The following is a 22,903-nucleotide window of genomic DNA, read 5'->3' on the forward strand; positions in this document are numbered from 1 at the left end:
CAGTCTAAGAATACGCTTTTCTTGCAAAATACTCGATGTTCAGGTTTGTGAGTAACACGTGATTTCCGGATGTACTCTTTTTATGGCCCTTTGCCAACATCCTCTTTTATATATATATTTTACTGTGGGAGACCAGTTAAGATGTCTAGCTGTGTGACGTTCATTCAGAGTTAAATAACAGAATGTCACAGCTATGCTCGCGACTTTGAAGAAACACTACGTAAGGTCTGAAATTGCACTTAAACACGAGAGTAAGCTACATTTATTTTCTGTATTTAAACGGATGCAGTATCTACCTCAGTCATCATTTCTCCATTACTTTAGTTGTACATTTCTCCAACCAAGGGTAAGTTTTATTATTTTAATGCCGATTTAAATTTTTGAAATGATCAATGCAATAAAAACTTTTCTCGATAAAACTTATATGTTCTTCTTCTTTAATGTTAATTCTATCTGACAATTAATGCAATAGAAATAATGTTGAATTTTAAACACTTGTGAATGTATTGTAAAGACTGTAAAAAATCCAGTTCTTAATGTTATGAAAATACCGCCTTCTTAAGTAACGCAAGCATAACTTATGCATTGATACCTGGAGCTACGACAGATGCAGCATGTAATGCATCTGTTGAGGAAAAATAAGCAGTGAGGTAGTTCTTGTTAATAATAATAATTATTATTCGTGGGGATGGTTATACTGAGATTCAGTGTTGTCGGGACAATCTAATGTACTTGTTTTATTGTTAGGGAAAAAAAAATAGACTATCTGTTGTTGTCGTCATATGGGGTTCCCCCACTTTTCCTCAACCGTCCGTTAGGACAGCGTCAAGGAAGGGAATCGAACCCAGGTGTTTCCAGAACTACGGAGACTCTAGACTGTAACAAACTTATAAGAAACTGTATAAGAAATACACTGGAGAATCTCTGCTGAAGAGAACAATAAAGTACGTTTTAGACATTAGATATTAAGACTACAGACGGATAATAAAGCATGGCGCAAAAAAAAAAAAGTGATGAACTTCAACACCTCCCCTTCGGTACACGCGCTATGAGATATGCCGTCTGACTGCATGCATATTAACAGAATAGCAAGTGTATAGTCTACGCCATCATCATTTAGCTATAGCAATGGTGTTGACGTTGAAAGAAAATACGTTTATTGTTGAGCATTTATTTTCGTTTATACGGAGTTGGAAGACCAAATGGTCCAAGCCTACGACATGTTTGCGAGCAGTTTGTTTCGTTTCAGTAAGCGTGTCCAGTGTCATCATTGCCTTAATCGAGAGGTTCCGACGTACCTGGAGTGTTCTGCTGCATTGCAAAGGGCATTCGGAGAGACCCCGAACTATTAATACAATGAGAATCACGAGCATGTGCTAGAGCAAGTGTCGCAGTCTTCGAATCGCAGTCAACCCCGAACAGCGGTAAAACTTGGGATACCGAGGTGGTCACTACAGAGAATCCTAAATGAGTTGGGTGCCTTTTCCTACGTCATTCAGGTGGGTCAGTAACTTTAACAGCAACGGATTACGCTGCACGTCGGGAAACTGTGCACGTGAGTTGGCCAATGTCTATGAAGATCCGTCCTTCCTCCATAATGTCTGGTTCTCGGAAGAAGTGCATTTCAATCTAAGCGGTCATGTACACCAGGGGTAGCCAAAGTTATTTGCCCGTCGACCCCTTGAAGAGTTTCTTGACTTTTTATCGATCCCCTCTATTTTACTTTACGTAATTATAATAGGACAAGCAAAAAAAAAACCGCTTATGTGAGTTTTTAGATTGTTTATTTTATAGTTACAGTGTTTATTGTATGTATAATATAGTATATATTATTATAGTATATACTATTACTACTACTATTACTATCACTAGTAATATCACTGGTATTACTAGTGATATTAATAAACTACTGGTATTAATATCACTGGTATTACTACCGCGCTGCTCAACTCTTCAACATAGAGAAGTTTAGTTCGTGAATGAATAACGATTGAATTATAATATGTATGTTGATGAATTTTAGAACATTAACGCTCACTTGTATGTCGATGCGCAAAAATGAGACTGGGATCGAATACTTGTAAGTATCAGTAAATAAGAACCACACACGTGTTGCAATCTCGCTCCCACTGCGCCGGCCGGCAGGAACCACCAACATCCGTTTATTGCTAAATACGTCATTTTGGCCTACTTGATTGGCCTCAGTAACTATTTTCATGACCTTACTCCATCTTACAGGTGCTATTCATGGACCTGTAAGACGGAGGTACTGATCCCACGATTCACTCTTAACTGCGTTGTCATTACCTCCATGTCTTTTGTCATGGAGGTAATCCAAGTTAACCGAATTAAATATACCCATACAATGATGTCTTATATTTTTCTGTCGACCCCCAATCGACCTCTGAGCCCGAATCGACCTCTAACAATGTTATATCGGCCCTTTTGGCGACCACTGATGTACACAGACGAACCTACAGGTTTCTTGGTTTCTCGAGACCGAAATTTGTCCAAGAGAAACCGTTTTACAGAGGAAATATCACCGCATGGTGCGCGGTTTCCCACCAGGGCATAATTGGGCCCTACTTCATTGAAGAGTGTAAAAATTTCATTCAAAGTGTTAACTTGAATAGCAAAATTTTACATCGAGAATGTGTTAGTTCCGTTCATCCAGGATTTACATAGGATTTGTAGTGAAAAAACATTCCATTTCCCGCACAAGTATTCCAACAGGAGGGAGCAGCCTGTCACACATCGCGTGCTTCTAGAGCCTATTTATCAGAACACTTCCCTGGGATGCTCATTTCGGAGTTCACAGAATTCCCGTACCCTTCACGTTCTCCTGATCACGCGATGCCTTCGTTTGGGATATGTTGAAGGAATGGGTATTCCACCATGACCTGTCCTCAACCCTTGATGAACTATGGGATAAAATTACACGATACGAGCAGCAGCTGTCCCAACCAATATTCCACCGATAGCTGTGTCTATACATATCATCATATGTAAACATATTTGTTTGTTAATAAACCCGTAATTTACTCCATAACATAAATCGTTGTAGTTATTCAACACTGCTTTTATTTTATTTTATTTTTATTTTTTTATTTTTTTTGCGCCATACTGTATTACATCAGAATCAAGAACAAAACAAAAACTGACATTAAGTTATTTTGAGGATTCTGAAATTTTAGTTTCATATAGCTCTCATTAAACTGCAAATATATGTAATTTGCATAATTTATATAAGGATGATTCTTAATACAATATGCTTGCTGTAATTACTTATATCTGATAGTCAGTGCTACAACTTCAAAAATCTGAGATGCTTCAATAAATTATTTTACCTTATTATTATTTTTTTTTTATCGAGAGGTTTTCGTTGTTCTATGGTTTTCAGCTCTGTATAGCGAACATGAGATTGAGTGAAGTGCCGTAAAGTGTTATTGATAACGTCTTGTTTGCATAGACTCTTATTATGGGCTTACACAATACAGCGTATAGGTATAGAGGAATGAGAAATTTTGCATCTCTCTCTCTCTCTCTCTCTCTTAGATAATTACATTCATCAGCTATTTCATACTACTCGCCTCCTTCGAAGTATTTTTCGTACGATTTGACGGAGTCACCACAGTGCTCCACTGTCGAAAACATTTTTAGAATCCCTGAGTTTGAACACTTTAACTAAAATAGCTGCTTTATTTGTTTATTTATTATAAACTAGAGTTTTAAAAGTGGGGGGGGGGGTAAAAGAGAAAATTCAGAGCGTGGATGAGCAACTACGTTGCATTCTTTTTGTTCCGAAATCCCTCCATATACAAAACGGAGGGAGTTGAATCATATATATATATATATATATATATATATATATATATACATACATACACACATACATACATACATATAATCTTCAGACGGTATTTTTTTCGATCAATTTCACTCAACAAAACTATTTTGAAAAAAACGATGCTCATGTAAGTTCTATATTATTCTAATTCTAATACTAATGAATAAAGTTTTTTTTTCTTCTAATTATAAGATATTTACAGCGTTGGAATATTAATCTAGTTCCGAGAAAGAGATTAATACTCCAATTTACATACATATAAATTACATGCACGTACTTATTCTAGTATTCCTGTAATTGATGGGACGCCTTTCAAACATATTGAAATTGGATTTGAAAAAAGAGGGAAACACAGATGGGAGTTTTATCCCCTACAAGAAACGGATTTTTTTTTTCACAGTTCTGTAAACATTGGCAAACTTGGACTTGCGAACTCATGCAAATTACACCCATAGGACAATTAAGTTGTAGGACAACTTGGCTGCCTCTATATTAAATCAACCTAACTTTGTTCTGTTCTCATTAAAATGCTTCCTTTCGCAGTATTTGGTGTTCCATTTACTGTAAATTCTATCGGTTACTTTTTTATTCTTTTTTTTAATTTATAATTGAAGGTCAACAAAATACAATCTTCTGTTATCCGTAAACAATTACACTAACGCTTGAGTTGTCGAATATAAATACATCACGTGAACGAGTGTACATAACGTGAATTCTAAACTGCTTTTTCTTTAACATTGCCTTTTCATGCTTACTTCACTTATTATTTATTTATTTTTTTATTTCTGAGTGTCGCTGAAGACACAGTATTAAGCGAACGTACGTCACATGCAGGAATTGCGTGACACCAAATTACGTGACATACGATTGTGCTTTAATGGACGCCATCGAATGACGTCCATTATTTACTATTCGGTAAGTGAATACGAAAACTCAGGTCAGAGACATGACAAGACAACATTAAATAAATTTATTTAACTTCAAAAGAAAAAGAAAAAAAGTCGAACCCAATCTCTACCCGAGCGACTTTAAAATCGATCGAGTTTGTTCATTTAAATCAAGTGAGTTATGTTTCTAGCTGGGTTATACTGTATTTCCTTTAGTAAGACGTCTTCACCATATGGTAAGTAAAATTATCTTTGCTATCCATTGATTCTCTTGCCTTTAAAATACTGACGAAATTATTGATTTAACAAATACTAAGGTTTCATTATTAAGATATGGATTGTTTATTTCCGTAGACTAAACTTGTGCTAGTAAATGAATTGATCCATAAATATGACAGAATTAATATTAAGATAAAAATTATAATTGTGTGACAGTTCATTGTTGCTTTAGAGTGCAATAATAACTCATTACATATTAACATTTCCGACAATAGTATTGGGTCACGTCACCAATCACATGATCTTTAAAATACAAATGGGAAGATGATATTATTGGTCAAAATTTAAATATTATTTTCAAATGTCGATTCATTCATTACGTCATAATAGACATCTGTTGAAAATGAAAATGAACCAGCCGAAATACATGGAGACATTGAATTAACTATCAGGAGTTACAAAATTTACAAAATTCACGAAAGAAGCCGAAATATGAATTCCAGCCATTTACGAAAGATCACAACTTATTGCTCCTAAAATTCCATATAAAGCCGGGCGGTATAAGGACCAAATGCTATCTGCAATGAGCAAGTTGATAGACCGTGAACAAGCTGTGTTTTCTTATAGAAATTACAAACAATATTGATTTGCTTAAACAAATTCTTTTCATTACACCTACATTTGAAAGCCATTTCAGACGTTAAAAGACGATGTCATGTATTAGTAATACCGTATACTGTATAATTTACAGTGGTAGTATTTATGTATACCATATATCATTTTCATTATTAAAAGAATCTTTTTGACCATAGTTTTATTGTATACCATTACTTATGTACACTGTGTTTAAACAGATATTTAAATAAGCATATTTCAGAGAAACATCATGTGTGTTCTTGATACTGTTTTGATCTTGCTTTTTTGCTGATGCCCTAAATGATTTATATGCAGCTCTTTACTAGACAACGCCGATTAAAAAAAAATAGATTCAAATTTTATCTATGGCTAATCTTTATAAAAGCTTTTCAGCTAAGAGTAAGTTAATCAATCTCGTACGGAAATATCGAAAACATTAGTTTTTAATCCCTGAAAGAACAAACAGAACAAACATAATACATTAGCAGCATAGAACATCGGTGGCCTTTCCCAACATGAGATTGCAACCAGTGCATTGATATTTTATCATTCATCTGAAGAAAAACAATACAATATTGTATATCAAGAGGTACCATCTGACGTAGAATTGAAGTATAATGAAACAGTAGGTGAGCAACGTCAGTGTAAGCAACTGAAAACTTACTCAAATCCAGCGAAATAGAAAAATCATACGTGGGCTCACTACTAGAAACTCCATTGTCGGTCTTACTAGATCTTTTTTAAATGATCAATTGCAAAAAAGAATCAAATCAGAATTACGTTTCTGGATTGTGAGAGCGAATACATCTATCACGATCTTGACAAAATTAAAATCTCAAGCGATGACACTGTGATTGCACCAAAGCGATATTTACCATTCTGTACGTGTCACTTCGGTGAAGGGCACTAATCTATTGTTTTATTTAAACTGAAAGCAAGCTAATCAGTTACATCAGAAGACGATAGGATTCTTGCTCGCTGGACGTTATATTTATTCTTAGCCACTCAAAATAGTCAAATCTATGGGAGAAAACAGGCAACTGAACGTAATTCAAAGGCCACATAAATTTAGTTGCTTTGGTCAAACTTCTAACACTGATTATTGTGTATCCCTGATCTTCAAAACCTTGTATGTAAGAAAAACACTGCCTTATATATCTCAGATATACTAAACATAATCCACCAAATAATAGAATACTCTTTAGTAATAGCATAATAATTTCATAATCTGTGAGCTCAACAAACTGTACATTCCATCCTATCTCCTTTTATGTGCTATGCTCGATGGCCAGTAAAGAATGACAGAACGGTAATTCTCCGCATAACATATTTGTCTGTTATTGTTATGTGTTGTTTGGCGAGTTTGTGATCCAATAGCACACACATTAATAGGTAAAGTATATAAATGTCAGTCAAAAATCTATTTAAGATAGGAGAAAACCTCTCAGAATACTGTATGCCACTATCATCAATTGGTTTCATTTCGAAATCTCTTATAAATATCCCTAGTGTAGGCGAGATTCGAACTTAGTGTACCAGCCAAAGGAGTTTTTACTATACATGTCACATTAGAAAATAGTAAAAACTCCTTTGGATGGTAATTGGTAATCGGTAATTCGTAATATACAGATTACGAATACGATACTGATTCATATTATTTTAACTGATATTAAATTAAAAGTCAATTCTTCTTCTTTTTTTTTTTTCGTTTTCTTCTTCATCACTTATTGTGAATATTTTCAGTCAGATAGAGGGAAAAAGAGAAAGAGAGAGCGAGACAAAATGGCTAAACTAAACATTTCATATTCTTAATTAATGAATTATGTTATTTTTCCAGTTCATATAAACCATCATGGATAAGGAGGTTAATAAAGATCATCTTTGTGGAATTGGTAATTTCACTCCAAGTTGGCTACAGAGGTTTGCTAATCCCAAAGCTTGCTTAGTAGTGATCAGTGCCCTGAGTCTGATTCAGGGATCGTATTTTGCCTACTCTGTTGGTATCATGACAACGTTGGAGAAACGATTTGGATTTGATAGCACATTTAGCGGTGTGCTGATAGTAGGAGAAAATGTGGGTCCTATAACAGGAAATATTTTGATTGGCTATTACAGTAGACGTTCCCATAGGCCACGTTTTCTTGCTATAGGAATGGCCGCTGTAATGTTTACCTGCTTTCTCTCTATACTTCCATATTTTATCTATGGTGCAAATTATAACTCGCCTGTGGATTCAATGAATGCCACGAGTTTGTCAAAGAAGGAGTACCAAATGTGTAAGGCAACCGGTCTAGAAGCTTCATGTGAAGACGGTGGAACGCCTCTAACCATGCTGCCTTTATGTATATTTTTTATTGCTCATGCACTAAATGGAACTGGATCTATAATCTTTAATCTTATAGGATTACCTTACATAGATGACAATGTAAAAAAGCAAGACTCTCCAGTATATCTGAGTAAGTAACAATTGACTTCTTTTCTAAACCTAAAATGAAAGTTAATTTTCTTACGTACATTAATTTGAAGCAGCTATATTCCTTCTTTTTAAATATAAAATCATTTCTATGTGAATTTGTCATGTATAAAGTATCCCAACAACCATTACCTCGCTCAAATTTAACGTCGTTCCCTCGTGATGTATTTTAGGCTCCTAAAATACATCAGTATGCTCGTGAGATTGAAGTAAACTCCTTGTTTTGATTTTCTATTCTTTATAAAGCTACAAAGCTGTACATTATGGAGCAATCTATACGTATCCCCTATTTATTTAAGTGAAGCATATGTCTTGTTTTTCTTTTCGCTGCTCATGCATAATTCTATGAATTTTATAACAGCTTAAATGTTTTAACTGTGACATGAAGTCATGAAATCAAGTACGTCGATTTATTTATTGTATTTATTTTACTCGCTATTTATTTTTCTACCTAATTTCGATTTATTTTCTAAATGAAATCTTTATTTTCTCTTCCAGGTATATTGTTTGCTTTACGGTTATTAGGACCTGTTCTGGGTTTCTCCCTATCCTCAGTATGCTTAAAATATTACGAAGATCCATTCTGTAAGTAACACGTAGCATATATGTCTGAAAGTGGAATATCTTATGACAAAACTGTAACAAACATTTCCTTGATAGCGTTTAGGTTTTATTGGTTTATATTTGAATCTTAATAACAATCACTTAAAATCAATGTGAGATATTACAGCAATTCCATAAATGTTTCCCTGATTCGTGGAGAGTTGTACGTCATAAACATTTCAAGGACAGAAGAGAATAAAATCGGAATGTTGCAGGAGCTAGCATAAAAGTATTGATATGAACCTCACACAGCAACTATGGGGGTAAAATAAAAAGCTTATATAGAGCACAGACAAGTCTGCCTCAATGGCAAGTTTTCGATCACAATCCATAAGAGTAGTTTGTTGTCTCGGCTGTAGATGATTTTAATATTTTAATATCTTTTGATATGCTTAAGATATTTTTCATTGAATTAAATAGAAAATTATTCCCATCAAAATCTGTTCATACAATATATCTTTATGCCCATATATTTTTATGTTTATTAGATAAAAATAAGTAGGTTAAGTAATTGTTGGTAGAAACATAAAAAACTAAGCAGTAAAACTTCTTAATAGAATTCGAAACGTTCGTCGATATAATGCTGATTTAAATAACGAAATTATCGGTGATCACATGAGATGCATCTTTTTGAACTACTGTAGATATGCTATTTTTTTCCCAGACAAATCCATGGATGAACGTATAAAATCTAGTAGCCTATTTGTGTGCGTATGTACGTTGTGTGTGTGTGTGTGTGTGTGTGTGTGTGTGAGGGGCGGGGGGGTAGATTAGGTTCTTTTCTTGGTTCGATGTTATCACCTGCTTATCAGAGGCGAAAACGGATTTTTTTAAAAAAATGCATATTTCGTATCTAGAACAAAGTTTTTGAAGTATCTAACTCTTAAACCACCTAGGATGCTACTGTTGGTTTAAAATCTTCGTGGGTGGAACATTAATAAAAATATATCGGTAAGAAATTATTTTCTGTCATCTTGCATAAAGTGATGAGTCATGCATGAGTTCTCATGCAGTATATTCTTATTGAACCATAGCATCATACAAATGAAAAGCTGGTGAAAACGGCAATATTTTTGAGAAATATGCAATTATAACGAATCAGTAATGTGTTCTAGTTATTCATTGTGAATAAGTTATGAAATGGAAGTTGTAACCCATTTTGAAGACTATGTTCTCACAAGCTTTCAGGAAAATTTCAATTAGGATATAAAATTGAAATGGATGTATAATATAATTTATAAACTTAGCTTATTTTGGAATTAAACATTTAGGCTCTTATTTTAGTAATTTATTTACACATCTACCAAGAGTTCACTTATGAAAAATATAACTTTCTTACATGTGATGATTGCTACGATCGTGGACTGAGTTCATGTCCTTGAACAATAATTACTGCTATTGTTTTCAGATAATCCTGGATATACATCCGATGATCCTCGATGGATTGGAGCTTGGTGGGTAGGGTATCTTGTGTTGGGCTTTGGTTTACTTCTGTTCACGATTCCAGTTGCTTTGTTTCCAAAAAAAATTAATATTTCTTCAAAATCTACCCAAGAAATATCTTCTCATGATGAAAAAGAAGAAGAAAAGTCACATCCTCCCGGATTAAAATTGTCAGGCAAGTAATGATTTTCAGTATACTAATAGATAAGTATACCAATTACGAATACATATTTTGTAAATTTAACAAGGGATATGTTGTTAAATAAATAATTGTGGTTTGTTAAATTTAAGCAAAATGAGTGGGAAAGTATGAAATTTGAAGAAACTGTATGCGATTTTAACCAAAACGATATATGAACTTTTCATGATCTCATAGGGGTTTTAACCCCGTAAATCAAGGATAAATGATCGTAGAACAGAACTAAGCTATTACAGATCCTAAGTTACATTTTAGAGTAAGAGAGACCACAAGACAGAGACCGTTGTGTGCCATAATTTTCCCCACGGACACTATAAAAATTAATGAAACTTTAGATCAACTGTCAGTGATGGTGAAGGATGGAGCCTAGCTGCTTATCTGATTTCAAAAAAACTTGGAACAAAACTGCTTTTCCTATTCCCTCTGGGAAGTAAAAGGGTGTTGTGTATTTCATTTAATGCGATGTGGTGACGTTTCATAACTCCCCCCTCACACAAACACAATTTCTTATATGTTGAATTATCAAACACTTTTCCTGTTCACTGTTTCTTAGGCTCTTGTTTCTTTCCAATAGGTATCCCCAAAGCTGTGAAGAGATTATTACTAAATCCAATACACGTATGTCAATGCATTTCTCTGATCTTTCATATCAACGCCATTGAAGGTTATTATATGTTCTTACCTAAATATATGGAGACGCAGTATCTCTTCTCCGCCTCTAAGGCAAATCTCCTCTCAGGTAATTAAAAAAAGAAATATTTGTTTATTTATATAACATTTTACGATATTATAAAGATAAAAGTACTTTTCATCAGATGTCCCAAGATAATTCATTGGGTCATCATTATTCTCCAAGAAAATCTGCTTTGTCATCCTACTAAACATGCAAACTAGTTGGACGAAGACTCCCATTCAACAGATTGTGTTTGGAATCTCATGCAGAGACAGAAATTCAAAATAACCATAACTAAGAATGTCATAAATGTTTGATAAATTTAAGTACGTTGCTGAAAACAAATGACTAAATAAAGCACGCTGTTGCGTTGTTCAAAATAATTAATACGAAATAAGTATAGAGAAAAAAAAGTTAATTAGAAATAGTGCGGTAAATTCTGAGAAAACTGAATTACTCCTTGACTTCTCCAATGATTCTGAAGTAGGTTGATTGTGTTTCATGTTAATACTGTCGGTAGCCGTTAGCTGCTCACAATGCCGATTTTATATTGTGTGTGTGTGTGTGTGTGTGTGTGTGTGTGTGTGTGTGTGTGTGTGTGTGTGTGTGTGTGTGTGTGTGTGTGTGTGTGTGTGTGCAACCACAGAGAACATATCCCGTCTTCTAACCAAGCTACATATGAACCATAAAACAGGGTGAGTATTGCATGCAAAAACAATGAACACTTTTTGGGTGGGTTCATCATGAGCATTCAGTAAATTATATTCTTGTTCTCTACTGTATTATGCTCAAGTTAAAGCACGTGGAATCCGTAGATAAAGTTATATTTATTACATATTTCATGTCTTATGTGAGAGACCTATCTGGCGATAAGAAGCATTTAAAACGAAAGAGTAGACCCAGTTCGAGACTATGGATTTTACGTGATATGTTTTGCTGGGATAGGGACTATACTAAAGTCAGTGTAAGAAGAGAAAATTAGTCATGACTGGATAAAAAGTGCGAGTGAAAGCACAGTGTCGTGGAGCATCCTACACAGGACTAGAACATCCTAGACTAGAAAATTTTCAGAGGAAACCATCTATCATCGTACCCAATGAACGGCCACAAAGTAATCTAACAATCCAATCCTAAAAGACAGGAGGAGACTATATGATGGTAAGTTATTAAGATTTGCTCCATGCCAAAGTCGATCTGTTTTAAGGAAATGTCAAAAGCAACACACCGCTTTATCCAGACATTTTCGTGTCTCGTGTTCGAATGTGGATAAGGTTAGCTAGTAGGTATTCCATAGAACGATAGTGGATAAATTCATATTGGTGATAACTAATTAATTGGTAAACCTCTAGGTAGAAAAGTTGGTTGTTAATGATCTTCATTACTTTCTAGAATATATATGGAGGCGGGCAAGTGGATGTGATAACAGTGTGAAAGCTGATTTTTATCTTCTTTTTTTAGTTATGCGCGATGGATTAAACTTGCTTTCATGTTGTTGGGTAGATGCTTGATGAGTAATAAAGTTTATATAGGGGACAGAGGATAGGGTTAATTCTGAAGCACATCCTGAGATATGCTGAGAAGGAACTAATTTTCCTTCATCGTCTAAACAAGAATTGGAGGATTTTTTTTTCTTTCACAAATATCATCTTTTTGCTATGTACGAAGTCTGTTTCGGATTTATTGATAATTTTCTTTAGTGTAGGCTAAGCTAACATGGATTTTTTAACTCAACCATATTTATCTAAGAACCTTGCAACCTGCTTACGCTCAGATAGTTCATTGTTTTATCTTGCGAAGTTTTTTTTTATTATCTTGGAGCACATTCGAACATTTATTTGAAAACTAGAGCTTGCAAAACCCTCATTCCGGCAAGGATTATTTTAGTTATCGGTCGGAGAAGTGTTTGGATCAGGAGTATGGAAACAGCAATGAAAACAATCGTAAAGCTGATTTCAGTGTTTTCTTCCAGTTGACCCTATGATGATCGAAGCAAGTGCGAGTAACGATGAACGTTTTCCTTAAAGCTATGTACTTTGCATTTTGTGTTTTCTTTAATAAAAATATCGTCAAATTTCTCATCTTTGTCTTACTTGCTTCGTTTCATTTTTTCTAGCAAGAAAATGTTTATCTAAACATCAGCTAGTATGAGAATATATCGTTAATATTTGCGAAAATTAAAATTAAAAAAAATTCTCGAAAGTAACCTAAACAATACCAAAGGTAAAAAAAAAAGTTCTGGAATAATTCTCAATGCAAAGTGTGAAACGGGGACATGGTTAGGAGGACAGGTAGTAGGATAATATATATATATATATATATTATCCTACATATATTATCCTATATATATATATAAACAGAATTTTTGTATTTTAATATATTCATTTTGCTCTACAGCAGCGCTTGTAGATAACATTATTCACTTTCGATCACAGACTATGAAAATATCTAGAAAAAGAAAATGCTGATAGCTTTTCAGGATGGTGATAATAACGCCATAAATCCCTCAAATCCTTGAAATGATTAACGGCTTCCTTTCGTTGAGACCTATCCTAACCATGGACAGCTAAAGATTCAGTCTCTTATAGTTCTTATAATTTCCATGATCGTTTATATTACTTTGCAATTTGTACTAAGTGAAGAAGTGTAAAGAATGCTTCAAGACATAGCCACTTTTACTACTTCCCCTTGATTTTTATTAATTTTCTCCTACCATCGAATACTATGTATCTGTTTAATTAACAGCAAATACAAACGATACGGTAATGTTACTTTTCTTCGCAAGACCTGGGTTCGATTCCCTTCTGGGACGCGAAGATCATTTATCAGGTCTTTTCAGATGAAGGTAAGTTGGCCAGTATCATAAGGACGTGAGAGGACTTTTTTCCCTCGAGGAAACTCGGATTTTTCATCCAGTAAAACAGGCAAACCGAGTAAGAGAACACACGCATTCACTAAGCCTAACAAGGGTAGAAAAATGACAAAAAAGAAGTACTTTTATTCACAAAAAGAAAAAAAAAAGAACTTGAGATACTATCTAATAATTCACAAAAACGTGTGAATTATTAGATATAAAAATAGAATAAAAAATATAAATATTTGTTCACCGATCATTAAATTAACTCTCTCTCTCTCTCTCTCTCTCTCTCTCTCTTAGTATCTAAAATTTGAATCGTAATTGACATAATTAATTCATGGCTTTGTTATCTTTCAGGTTCTGCAGCCATGACAACGATGTTTGTGGGTACGCTACTTGGTGGCGCAGTAATTCAAAAGTTTAAGCCAAGACCTCGTTATGTAACGGGATACATCGTGTTTCGTGAAATTATTTTTGCTCTTAGATTACTAGCATTCATTTTTATGAATTGTCCTCCAATAAATATGCATGGAACACTCATGGAAAATGGGTAGGTAATGAAGACTTTGGAATCTTCATTATTATTTGCTATTTGGTTATTAATACATACAGGTCAAAGAGAAAGTCTCTTGTTTTATATGGTATGTATATTTTCGTTTTATACTCCTGTGTCATAATTATATTTTTGATACTTTTAGAGTTAGGTGGGAAGTGAATGTCATTGCCCAATATGAGACTACTTCCGCGTTTATTAGATTCCTAAAGTGGTTTGAAAAGTTCCATGTTTGGTTTCTAGACTACATGATTACCGGACGATGTAAAAATGATAATACAATAATATATAAAATTAGTAAAAAAAAAAAGAAAAGAGAGAAAAACCTTAAAGGCAATATTCAAAATTATAGCATTCTTTATATTACAGACTTCTAAATGTCACTACCAATTGCAGCAGAGGATGTGGATGCACTACAGACGTTTTTGAGCCTGTTTGTTCACCAGATGGCGATATTACTTATTTCTCTTCTTGTTATGCCGGATGCAGCAACTATAGCACACAGCAGAATGGCTCCACAAATGAAATGGTATGTAAGAATCATTTATTATCATAGCTGGGAAACTTTACTAGTAGGGAATGTGCTCTCTCTCTCTCTCTCTCTCTCACACACACACACACACACACACACACACACACACACACACACACACACACACACACACACACACACACACACACACACACACACACACACACACACACACACACACACACACACACACACACACACACACTAAAAACAAAATGAGAACGTGAGTCTGTGATTTGGGGTAGTGTCGAACGCAGACGCCGTTTAGAAACCTGTTTAGTAAAGCATCTCTGATTTCGGTTAGTTGTTCGCTAGGAAGTACTAATGGCTGCAACCGATTCCTTCCTTGGTAAAGTACGGGCAATACTGTCGTGTGGGAAACACTAAATTCCGTGACCAGGTCAGATGCTATTTAATGTTCTTGAATTAAAATAGCAAAGGGAAAGAGCTATCCTTTGTAGCGAAACGGCCATCCTGCAAGCGGGATGGATCCCCTCTCTCTCTCCGTTGCTCAGTCGTCAACCATGATGTACCTTTCATTGGGGGTAGTCTTATGTTCTAATCTCCTGTAGGATGCATTGAACCCTTATAAGAATTTTAAAACTGAAGTGAAGTAGCGTTTCATTAGGCGGCAGCAGGATTTCCCCTCGTGGAAACTGTTTTAGATACTAAATCCACCAAGCCTGGTCAGAAGAATACAGATTAATAGCCATTAGACATTGAGCTCATCGTCCTAGTTTCTTTTGACGTAATTTAAAGCAAAGTACACCAAATAAAATCTGAACTCTGAACGTGGAGAATTGTGCTTACATCAAACCTCGGTGAAATTCTCTTCACACTTTTAGTGCCTCCTAACCATCCTGTTTTTCCAGATAAAAAATCAGAGTTTAAATGGAGATAAAAGACCTTTCGCCTCTGTGTGAGACCGTTTAAATCCAACTACTAAAGACTGATTCTCGCATCCTTTCTAGAGATCACCCAAGTAATGACGAACATTTCCTTCCTCCGATAACCTGGATCTTGATTTTCTTAAAAAAAAGAAGAAGCTTCTTCAAAAGAAACTTCGAAATGGCCATTGGAAAAGGGGTCATTTCGAAATGGTCCTTCTTCAATTCGCTCCAACACCGTTGTTACTCACACTGTACCACGGAGGAGCTTAGTGTAACAGCCAACACTTCTTAACTCTCCCAACTCACAGGCATACAGTGATGCCAATTCTATAAGAAAGAGTAATTCAATGAAGATATTCTAAGTGAGTAAAAAAGGTTTTCACTTACTCGCTATTAAATATATGTATATAAAAAAAACCAGTCTTCGGCATTTAATTATTTTTTTATATCCAAAATAAGCAGCAAGAATATTTTATGAAGGAAATGTATGTAAATAGTGAATTCTAACTATTTAAAGTCCCTATAGTAATATTTTTTATTATGAAAACATATATCTTTTTTTAAAGATAATTAATGAATTACAGATATTCGAGGAGTGCTCCTGTGTTGAAAGTGGTGCTGTTGTAAGTGGTTATTGCTCACAAGAATGTGGTTTCCTGATTCCATTTATGATCATCTTGTGCATCTCTTTAATGATAGAATCTGCTGCTAATCCCGGAGTTACTCTAGTGGCATTAAGGTACCTCTTGTTAAGCTATCAATTGCCAAATGATGTCATAACTGTAATTTATATATATCAATAAAATTTTAGATACTGGAGTTTTTAAACTAAAGGAAATAAAAAGCCTTGCCTTGTATTTTTTCCAAGGCCTTTTATTTCTTAATTAGTTAATAAATTTCTTAATAAATTTATTATTAATAAATAAAATAATAAATTTCTTAATAAAAGGCCTTGGAAAGGCCTTTTATTTCTTAAGTTTATTTCTTTTATTTCTTAAAGAAAGGCCTAAGAAATAAAAGTATAGCTCCTAAAACCCTAACTAACTTCATTCACCGTCAAGCATTTAAAGATAGTGAGTGCGAACTATCAATAAATGAAAACTTTACAGGAAAGGAGTTTGACAGACAACTGCCGCAGATTCGTGCTCATGAATCATAACACTTGTATTTACTATTCGATTTTCTTGAGATGCAGTTTCAGTAAACACTCCTTCCAATAGTCTGACCTGTTTCTACTAAAGGGAGTCTACCAAACTCAGTCACCATTCCAGCTGTAGAAATATATCTTTCATGTTGGAAGAAATGCCAACTAGTTCTATTAGCTGGTAGATGACCTTTTCGCAGTGAAATAAAACGATTATGCTTATTGTAGTACTGAGGTAGCGAATGCCCTCTTTGTTCTCCAGAGTACCGTTTCAGTTTCTATTCTGTAATCCAAAAGTGCATGCTAAATATACTTATAGACCCAAACCTCGTCCATTTCGAGGGTACATCAATAAAAAATGTAGTACCATAGGTCGGCCATGAGATAGTACACAGATCCGAACTTGATGGTGAAGAGTTAGGAGGATTCTCCGTTAGCTGCGCCGCATGATGTTGCTGTTACATACTCGATCAGGTCGTGGCTAGAGACGAGTCCGAATGGTGGTATGTGAATGGCAATGTCGATGACACGTCATGACAAGGAGATAAATTTATATCTATATGGAAGAATGACCAACAGCCCATCTCCTTTTCCTGCATGTCCCACTGTATCCTTCCATTTAACCATAAACCATAAATGTTCCAAGTATGAAGCATATATATATATATATATATATATATATCGTCAGTGCCACTGCGATTAAAACAAATCTCTCTCATTACTTAATCCCATTCATGATAACATTTTATATGATGTGTTTGGTGTGTCTTAGACACCAAATACATCATACAAAACATGCTGGAATTCCCACAAAAAGTCACTTTCACATCCACTTCTCAAACGTGTGGCACAAGCACCAGCATAAATGGTGCGCATCATCACTTACTGTTAACAAAAATCCATATTACAGTTACATCAACTTCAGTATCCATAATGTACTTTACAATTCTTTTCGACAGGAGGGTGATACCTGTACTTTTGTGAGATCTCATACCGCTTGCCAGAGAATGGCCAATTTAGAAATTTTGTTTTTGATCTCCTCTATCTCAAGGTTTCTTTGTCTGATTTAGCAACTTCATCTGATGAATCTACCAGCCTAACGGCGAAAACCGCTATAATATCTTCAACTTTCTCTCCATGAACTCGACCATCTGCAATGCAGCTAACAAAATACTGCAGACCAAGTTGGACAGAAGTGGAAGCCTTTTCGGTAAGCAATCCCCTAACAAAAATCTTACACCTGCCTACCAGAATTTCTGATAATCCTCTTCACCATCCCAATACAATTGATCTCTACTAATTCTGCTTCCGAATACATTGTAGAGGTCACCTCACCACTCAGTAACTCAGAGCCCAATCTTCTGCAAGTCTCTTCTCTCTCTCTCTCTCTCTCTCTCATAAAAAACGTCTGTCCCACAACCACCCCCAACTCCATTTCATCTGGCAGCACGAGCGGAACAACCTTCGGAACTTCTTCTCATTCTTTCCATGGCGAAGCATCTGCTCCGAGTGAACCACAGAAACTACCCATGTCAGCATGAAGACCTTCATTCCATATTCTTCCCAAAATTCTCACCAGTTTTCTCATTCCTGGTGTACCAATGCAGTTCAAGCAAAAATCCCAGCTTATCACAGCTGAACTTCATCAAGAACTGTAGCTTCGTACTCATCCAGCAATAAACAAAAACGAATCATTAACAAATCCGAAATCTGACTTCATGTAGTAGAAGGCTAAAAAATCTCATTCTCTCTAAATGAGAGCCGTTCCTTCTGTTACTGAAGCCATCAGATGCAACTTCGGTTCACGTATGCTTCCGCCTCTCTCTCATTCAGATGACATTATTATTACAGCGCCTAAAAAAGACAAATTTAGCTTCCTAGCATCACTATTTTGCTTCACCTACCATACACCAAAGCAAATGGCCACCTATCATACTAAACACTTTGCTCCATATGTTTCGTGGGGTTTTTAGAAAAAAAAAAACATCAGAAGATTTCTAAACATACTAAAAATCTTCTGGTCCTGATAACATCTCTACGAATGAATTCAAATACTGTTCCTCAGAGCTACTCGTCTCCAATCTTTTACGCTTAACGCATTATAACTATCACGTATCTTAACGCATTGAAGCAAGCATAAATCTATCCTATTCCAAACAATGAGATAAACGTCCACATCAAAGTACCAACCAATTGCCATCACCTGATTCTCCTCCAGTACAATGCAAAAGTCATTAACAGTGAACTTCGCACTACCTAGGGACCCACCAGTTAATCAACTGCCACCGGTATGGATTCCGTGAGTCCAGGTACAAAGATATCTTTCATGTTGGAAGAAAGGCCAACTAGTTCCTTTAGCTGGTAGATGATCTTCTTTTCGCGGTGAAATAAAATGATCGTACTTATTGTAGTACTGAAGTGGCGATACAAGGATGACCTTTTTAGGTTGCATTACCCACCATCGGACACGTTCCATGAAATGATTCGGAGAAATACCTGTTGCTGTTGTTGGCATTATACTCTAGAACAGGGGTCTCAAACTCAAACGCAGCAAAGGGACAGTCAATTAGATGTATATCAAACGCGGGCCGTATTCAATATTATTCAGCGAACCAAAACATAAACTAAAAAAATAAAGTTTCTAACAAAGGCGCTTTTGTTGCCTGGCTTTTCTGACTTACGTAAACAGTTACATCACCATTTAAATTTAAAATTTATAACCTTTTTTTTTTTTTTAAATATTCGTCAACTGCAATGGAAAACGTTTACAAAACTCTTTATTTTTTCACGCAATATATCTTGGATCTTGGAAGTTCTCTGCTATATCTTCAACACGCTCCGTAATTGTATTTTCTGATAGGCTTATACTTTGAAATGCTTGCTTTTTTTCCGGAAATATGATTTTGACTGCGCTTAAAATACAATTTTTAAAAAATTCTCTAATCAGTAAAAAGTTTCGAAGCCCGAGAATTTTTTTTCACTTATGACATAACTACATTTAACAGCATCATCATTTGTTGTGATAACATTCGAAAATATCCTCTGTTGAAACACGGTACAAAGAATTGTAGTAATAAGTTTTACTTTTGTTTAAAGCTATCATAAAACATTTAGAAGTTCGAATTTTTTCTGTTTTAATCCCCGCAGGATGTTAGAAACATTGATTTTTAGAAAAGAAATCATTAAGGTCGCGAGCCGGATACGAAGCCTTTGCGGACCGCCAATTTGCGACCTCTGCTCTAGAGCATTTGATCTCGCAAATTGGCGGTCCGCAAAGGCTTCGTATCCGGCCCGAGATCCCAGTTTACCTACCCTTATCCTCAGTAATAAAATATCACCAGACAGGATCATATCTCTCGGCTTGTACCAACGATAACTCACAGTCCTTCCTGGAATAAACACATCACATCAGTAGCTGTTTCAGAATTTAAAAAATGCTGAAGAAGTTATTCATGTAATGCACTTCTAAAACAGTACCTGTCTTAAATATTCTTGATGCTGTCCAGAATAGAGCAATTAGGCTCATAGATGATTTCTCTCCCCCCCCCTCTCTTTCTCTCAGATGTAGTTTCTGTGCTGTCTCTTATACAAGTACTTCGATGGTCTCTCCTCCACTGAACTGGAATCCCTCGTTTATTAACTTTCAGCTGGACTTGTTAAAACAAAAGGAACATCAGTACCATTTTCAATTCAACTACAGGCACAGCGAAAGAGCGTCTCGCTCTCCCTCGGTTATTCTATCCACCTGTGTTCTCTCGAACAGCCTTCCTCCTGACGTATTTCCAAACAAATTTCAACCAGCAGCTCTTCAAATAAGATGACAATAAACGACTTTTCCAACCTGTCACCTTTACCCAACATACGGCATTAATGTTCTTATAGGTTCTTCCATCTCTCATGTGAGGGATCACACTTTTGATCGAATACCCCGGCAACCGGTCGAAAAAAGGCTTAGAAAAAGTCTGCGACACGAATCGATTGATCTTTCTAGGGAAACTTAATGCTAAGGATGCAAACGTCAATTACATTTGGGGGGGGGTGCTTTAAAAAACACTGCCAATAAAAATATTGAGAATAGCACTCAAATAACTGAAGAACACCCTACATATTTCTCGATCCTTAAGTGAATTAAATAATAAATCTGTGATAAATAAAAGTAAAAAAAATATCGACTTAAAGATGGTTAATAAAAGATTCAGTTCGTTTAAAATTCAAAAATATGACTTTCTCTGATATTGTGTAGAAAATCTAAGATAAACGCTTTTTTTAAAGTATTATAAAGAATGTTTTCTATTTACAGATGTGTTGATGAGGAAGATAAAGCTCTAGCTTTAGGAATGTATGATTTCATTGTCACTTTTTTCGGTAGGTATTCTCATTCTTTCCATGATTGCAATTAGTCCTATCTATATTAATATACCATAGTAGGATTTCGCGTATTATTCAAATTTGCTTTCATGCTCCAACGTTACTACTAAAATTGAATGTAGTATTTACGAAATCAATTCTTAAGAACTCATTTAAAAGTTGGAAAACAATCTTATTTAGATTGAATAATATCAAAATTTCCATAGTACGTAAGCTTATATAATGACCGTGTAAAAAATGACGTCAAGCAATTTGTTCAACCAAACCTGCAACAAGAAGTACAAACCGATGCCGTGATAAAGCCACAGGATTCTTGGTTGCATGATGCTATTGTATAAAGTGAACCCATGCAACGTCAAGTAGTTAATACATACATTATGCATAGATTATTTACCCATTTTTATTTCAGCATTTCTTTGATAATAAACTATTTATTAATGGTTGAAATATAAAGAATATTAAAGTAAAACAGTTATTTTTCGATACACAAAACTTTGATCTAAAATTGCTAACTTTATTTGTGATTCAGCGTTTATTCCTATCCCAATTATAACTGGAGCAGTAACCGACAATGCGTGCATCTTATGGGAAGAAAAATGTGGAGAAACTGGACATTGCTGGTTGTATGATACCGCCAAATTCAGTTATTATCTACAGGGAATGTCCATAGGATTTACTGCAATGGGTCTCTTCTTTAACGCTGGAGTGTGTTTCTTAAGTAAGAGGCTGACAAACTTCTACGACGATGAAAAGAACTTTGAAGATGTAAAAAATATTGAAGATAGCAAAAATCCCAAATCTCAGACAAGTTACAACGGCATGCTCACGCTCAAAGAAATGAATGATGGCCAAAAAGGAAATATTACAGAAATGCATAATATGACAAACTCTGATTAGCCATACCGTACTGTTGATGCTTGTTTTTCTATCCAGTCTCAGGAGAGGTAAAGTGTCCGATCAAAACCGTGTTATTAGCATTTGTAGACTTTAATTAAATTTTTTTTCTACAATGTGTTTGTTTTTGAAAATAGTAAGGTTTATGCTTCTAATATGTTCTCTTTATATTTTAATTACGACACGTTTTCATAATTCATATCTATTCAAGAAATGCCATTAATCATATAATCATATCTAGGGGAGTAATATTTTGGGGAATTATGACACTAAAAGTAAATGTTACTTTTAGTGTCATACAACCCGAACTATAACTTTCCGTTTAGTACTCTTAACATTCCTTTGGTCTGAATTGTTCCTAAATGTTAACACTCCAAGTTTCTCTTAAATGTTAATACTCCAAGCTCTCCAAATGTTAACAATCTAAGTTCTTCATAAGTGCATTATCTTGTTAGTGACCTTTTGGTAGAATATAGAAAGTTATTGTTTCAGCACTTAGGAGCAATCCTTAAATTACTGAATTACTAAACTTAATGTTGGAGTCTTGACCGGTAACAGATTGATTTGGAGGAAAATTGTGGATAAGAAGTTGGTAATGATGTAAATTTTTCATGTAGTACTATCATATGCTGTACACTCCTTGAGGGTACATATCAGGAATTTAATGATGATGATGAACCAAGATTTC

The 22,903-nt window shown here is 35.0% G+C and overlaps 1 protein-coding gene across 1 annotated transcript; it reads left to right on the plus strand.

Annotated features, from left to right (window-relative positions):
* Nucleotides 1–221: 221 nt before the first annotated feature.
* LOC150097495 (solute carrier organic anion transporter family member 74D-like) lies at nt 222–22,296 on the plus strand. The gene is made up of 10 exons (XM_090407462.1): nt 222–346; nt 7,427–8,045; nt 8,561–8,647; nt 10,074–10,283; nt 10,882–11,046; nt 14,192–14,384; nt 14,757–14,916; nt 16,394–16,548; nt 21,254–21,318; nt 21,851–22,296. The coding sequence occupies exons 2-10, from the start codon at nt 7,442–7,444 to the stop codon at nt 22,216–22,218; spliced, it is 2,007 nt and encodes a 668-aa protein (XP_090263588.1). The 5' UTR covers nt 222–346; nt 7,427–7,441; the 3' UTR covers nt 22,219–22,296.
* The last annotated feature ends 607 nt before the right edge of the window (nt 22,297–22,903 follow it).

Source organism: Typopeltis vanoorti, chromosome 17 (assembly GCF_054136105.1).
Source record: "Typopeltis vanoorti isolate ZY-2024b chromosome 17, IOZ_Tvanoo_1.0, whole genome shotgun sequence".
Lineage (NCBI taxonomy): Eukaryota > Metazoa > Arthropoda > Arachnida > Uropygi > Thelyphonidae > Typopeltis > Typopeltis vanoorti.

Excerpts from the sequence above, each read along its gene's own strand:
- LOC150097495 (XM_090407462.1), top strand. The coding sequence starts at position 7,442 with ATGGATAAGGAGGTTAATAAAGATCATCTTTGTGGAATTGGTAATTTC. Across the intron at positions 11,047-14,191 it reads TAAGGCAAATCTCCTCTCAG|GTTCTGCAGCCATGACAACG; the intron begins GTAATTAAAAAA and ends GTTATCTTTCAG. Across the intron at positions 16,549-21,253 it reads GTTACTCTAGTGGCATTAAG|ATGTGTTGATGAGGAAGATA; the intron begins GTACCTCTTGTT and ends TTCTATTTACAG.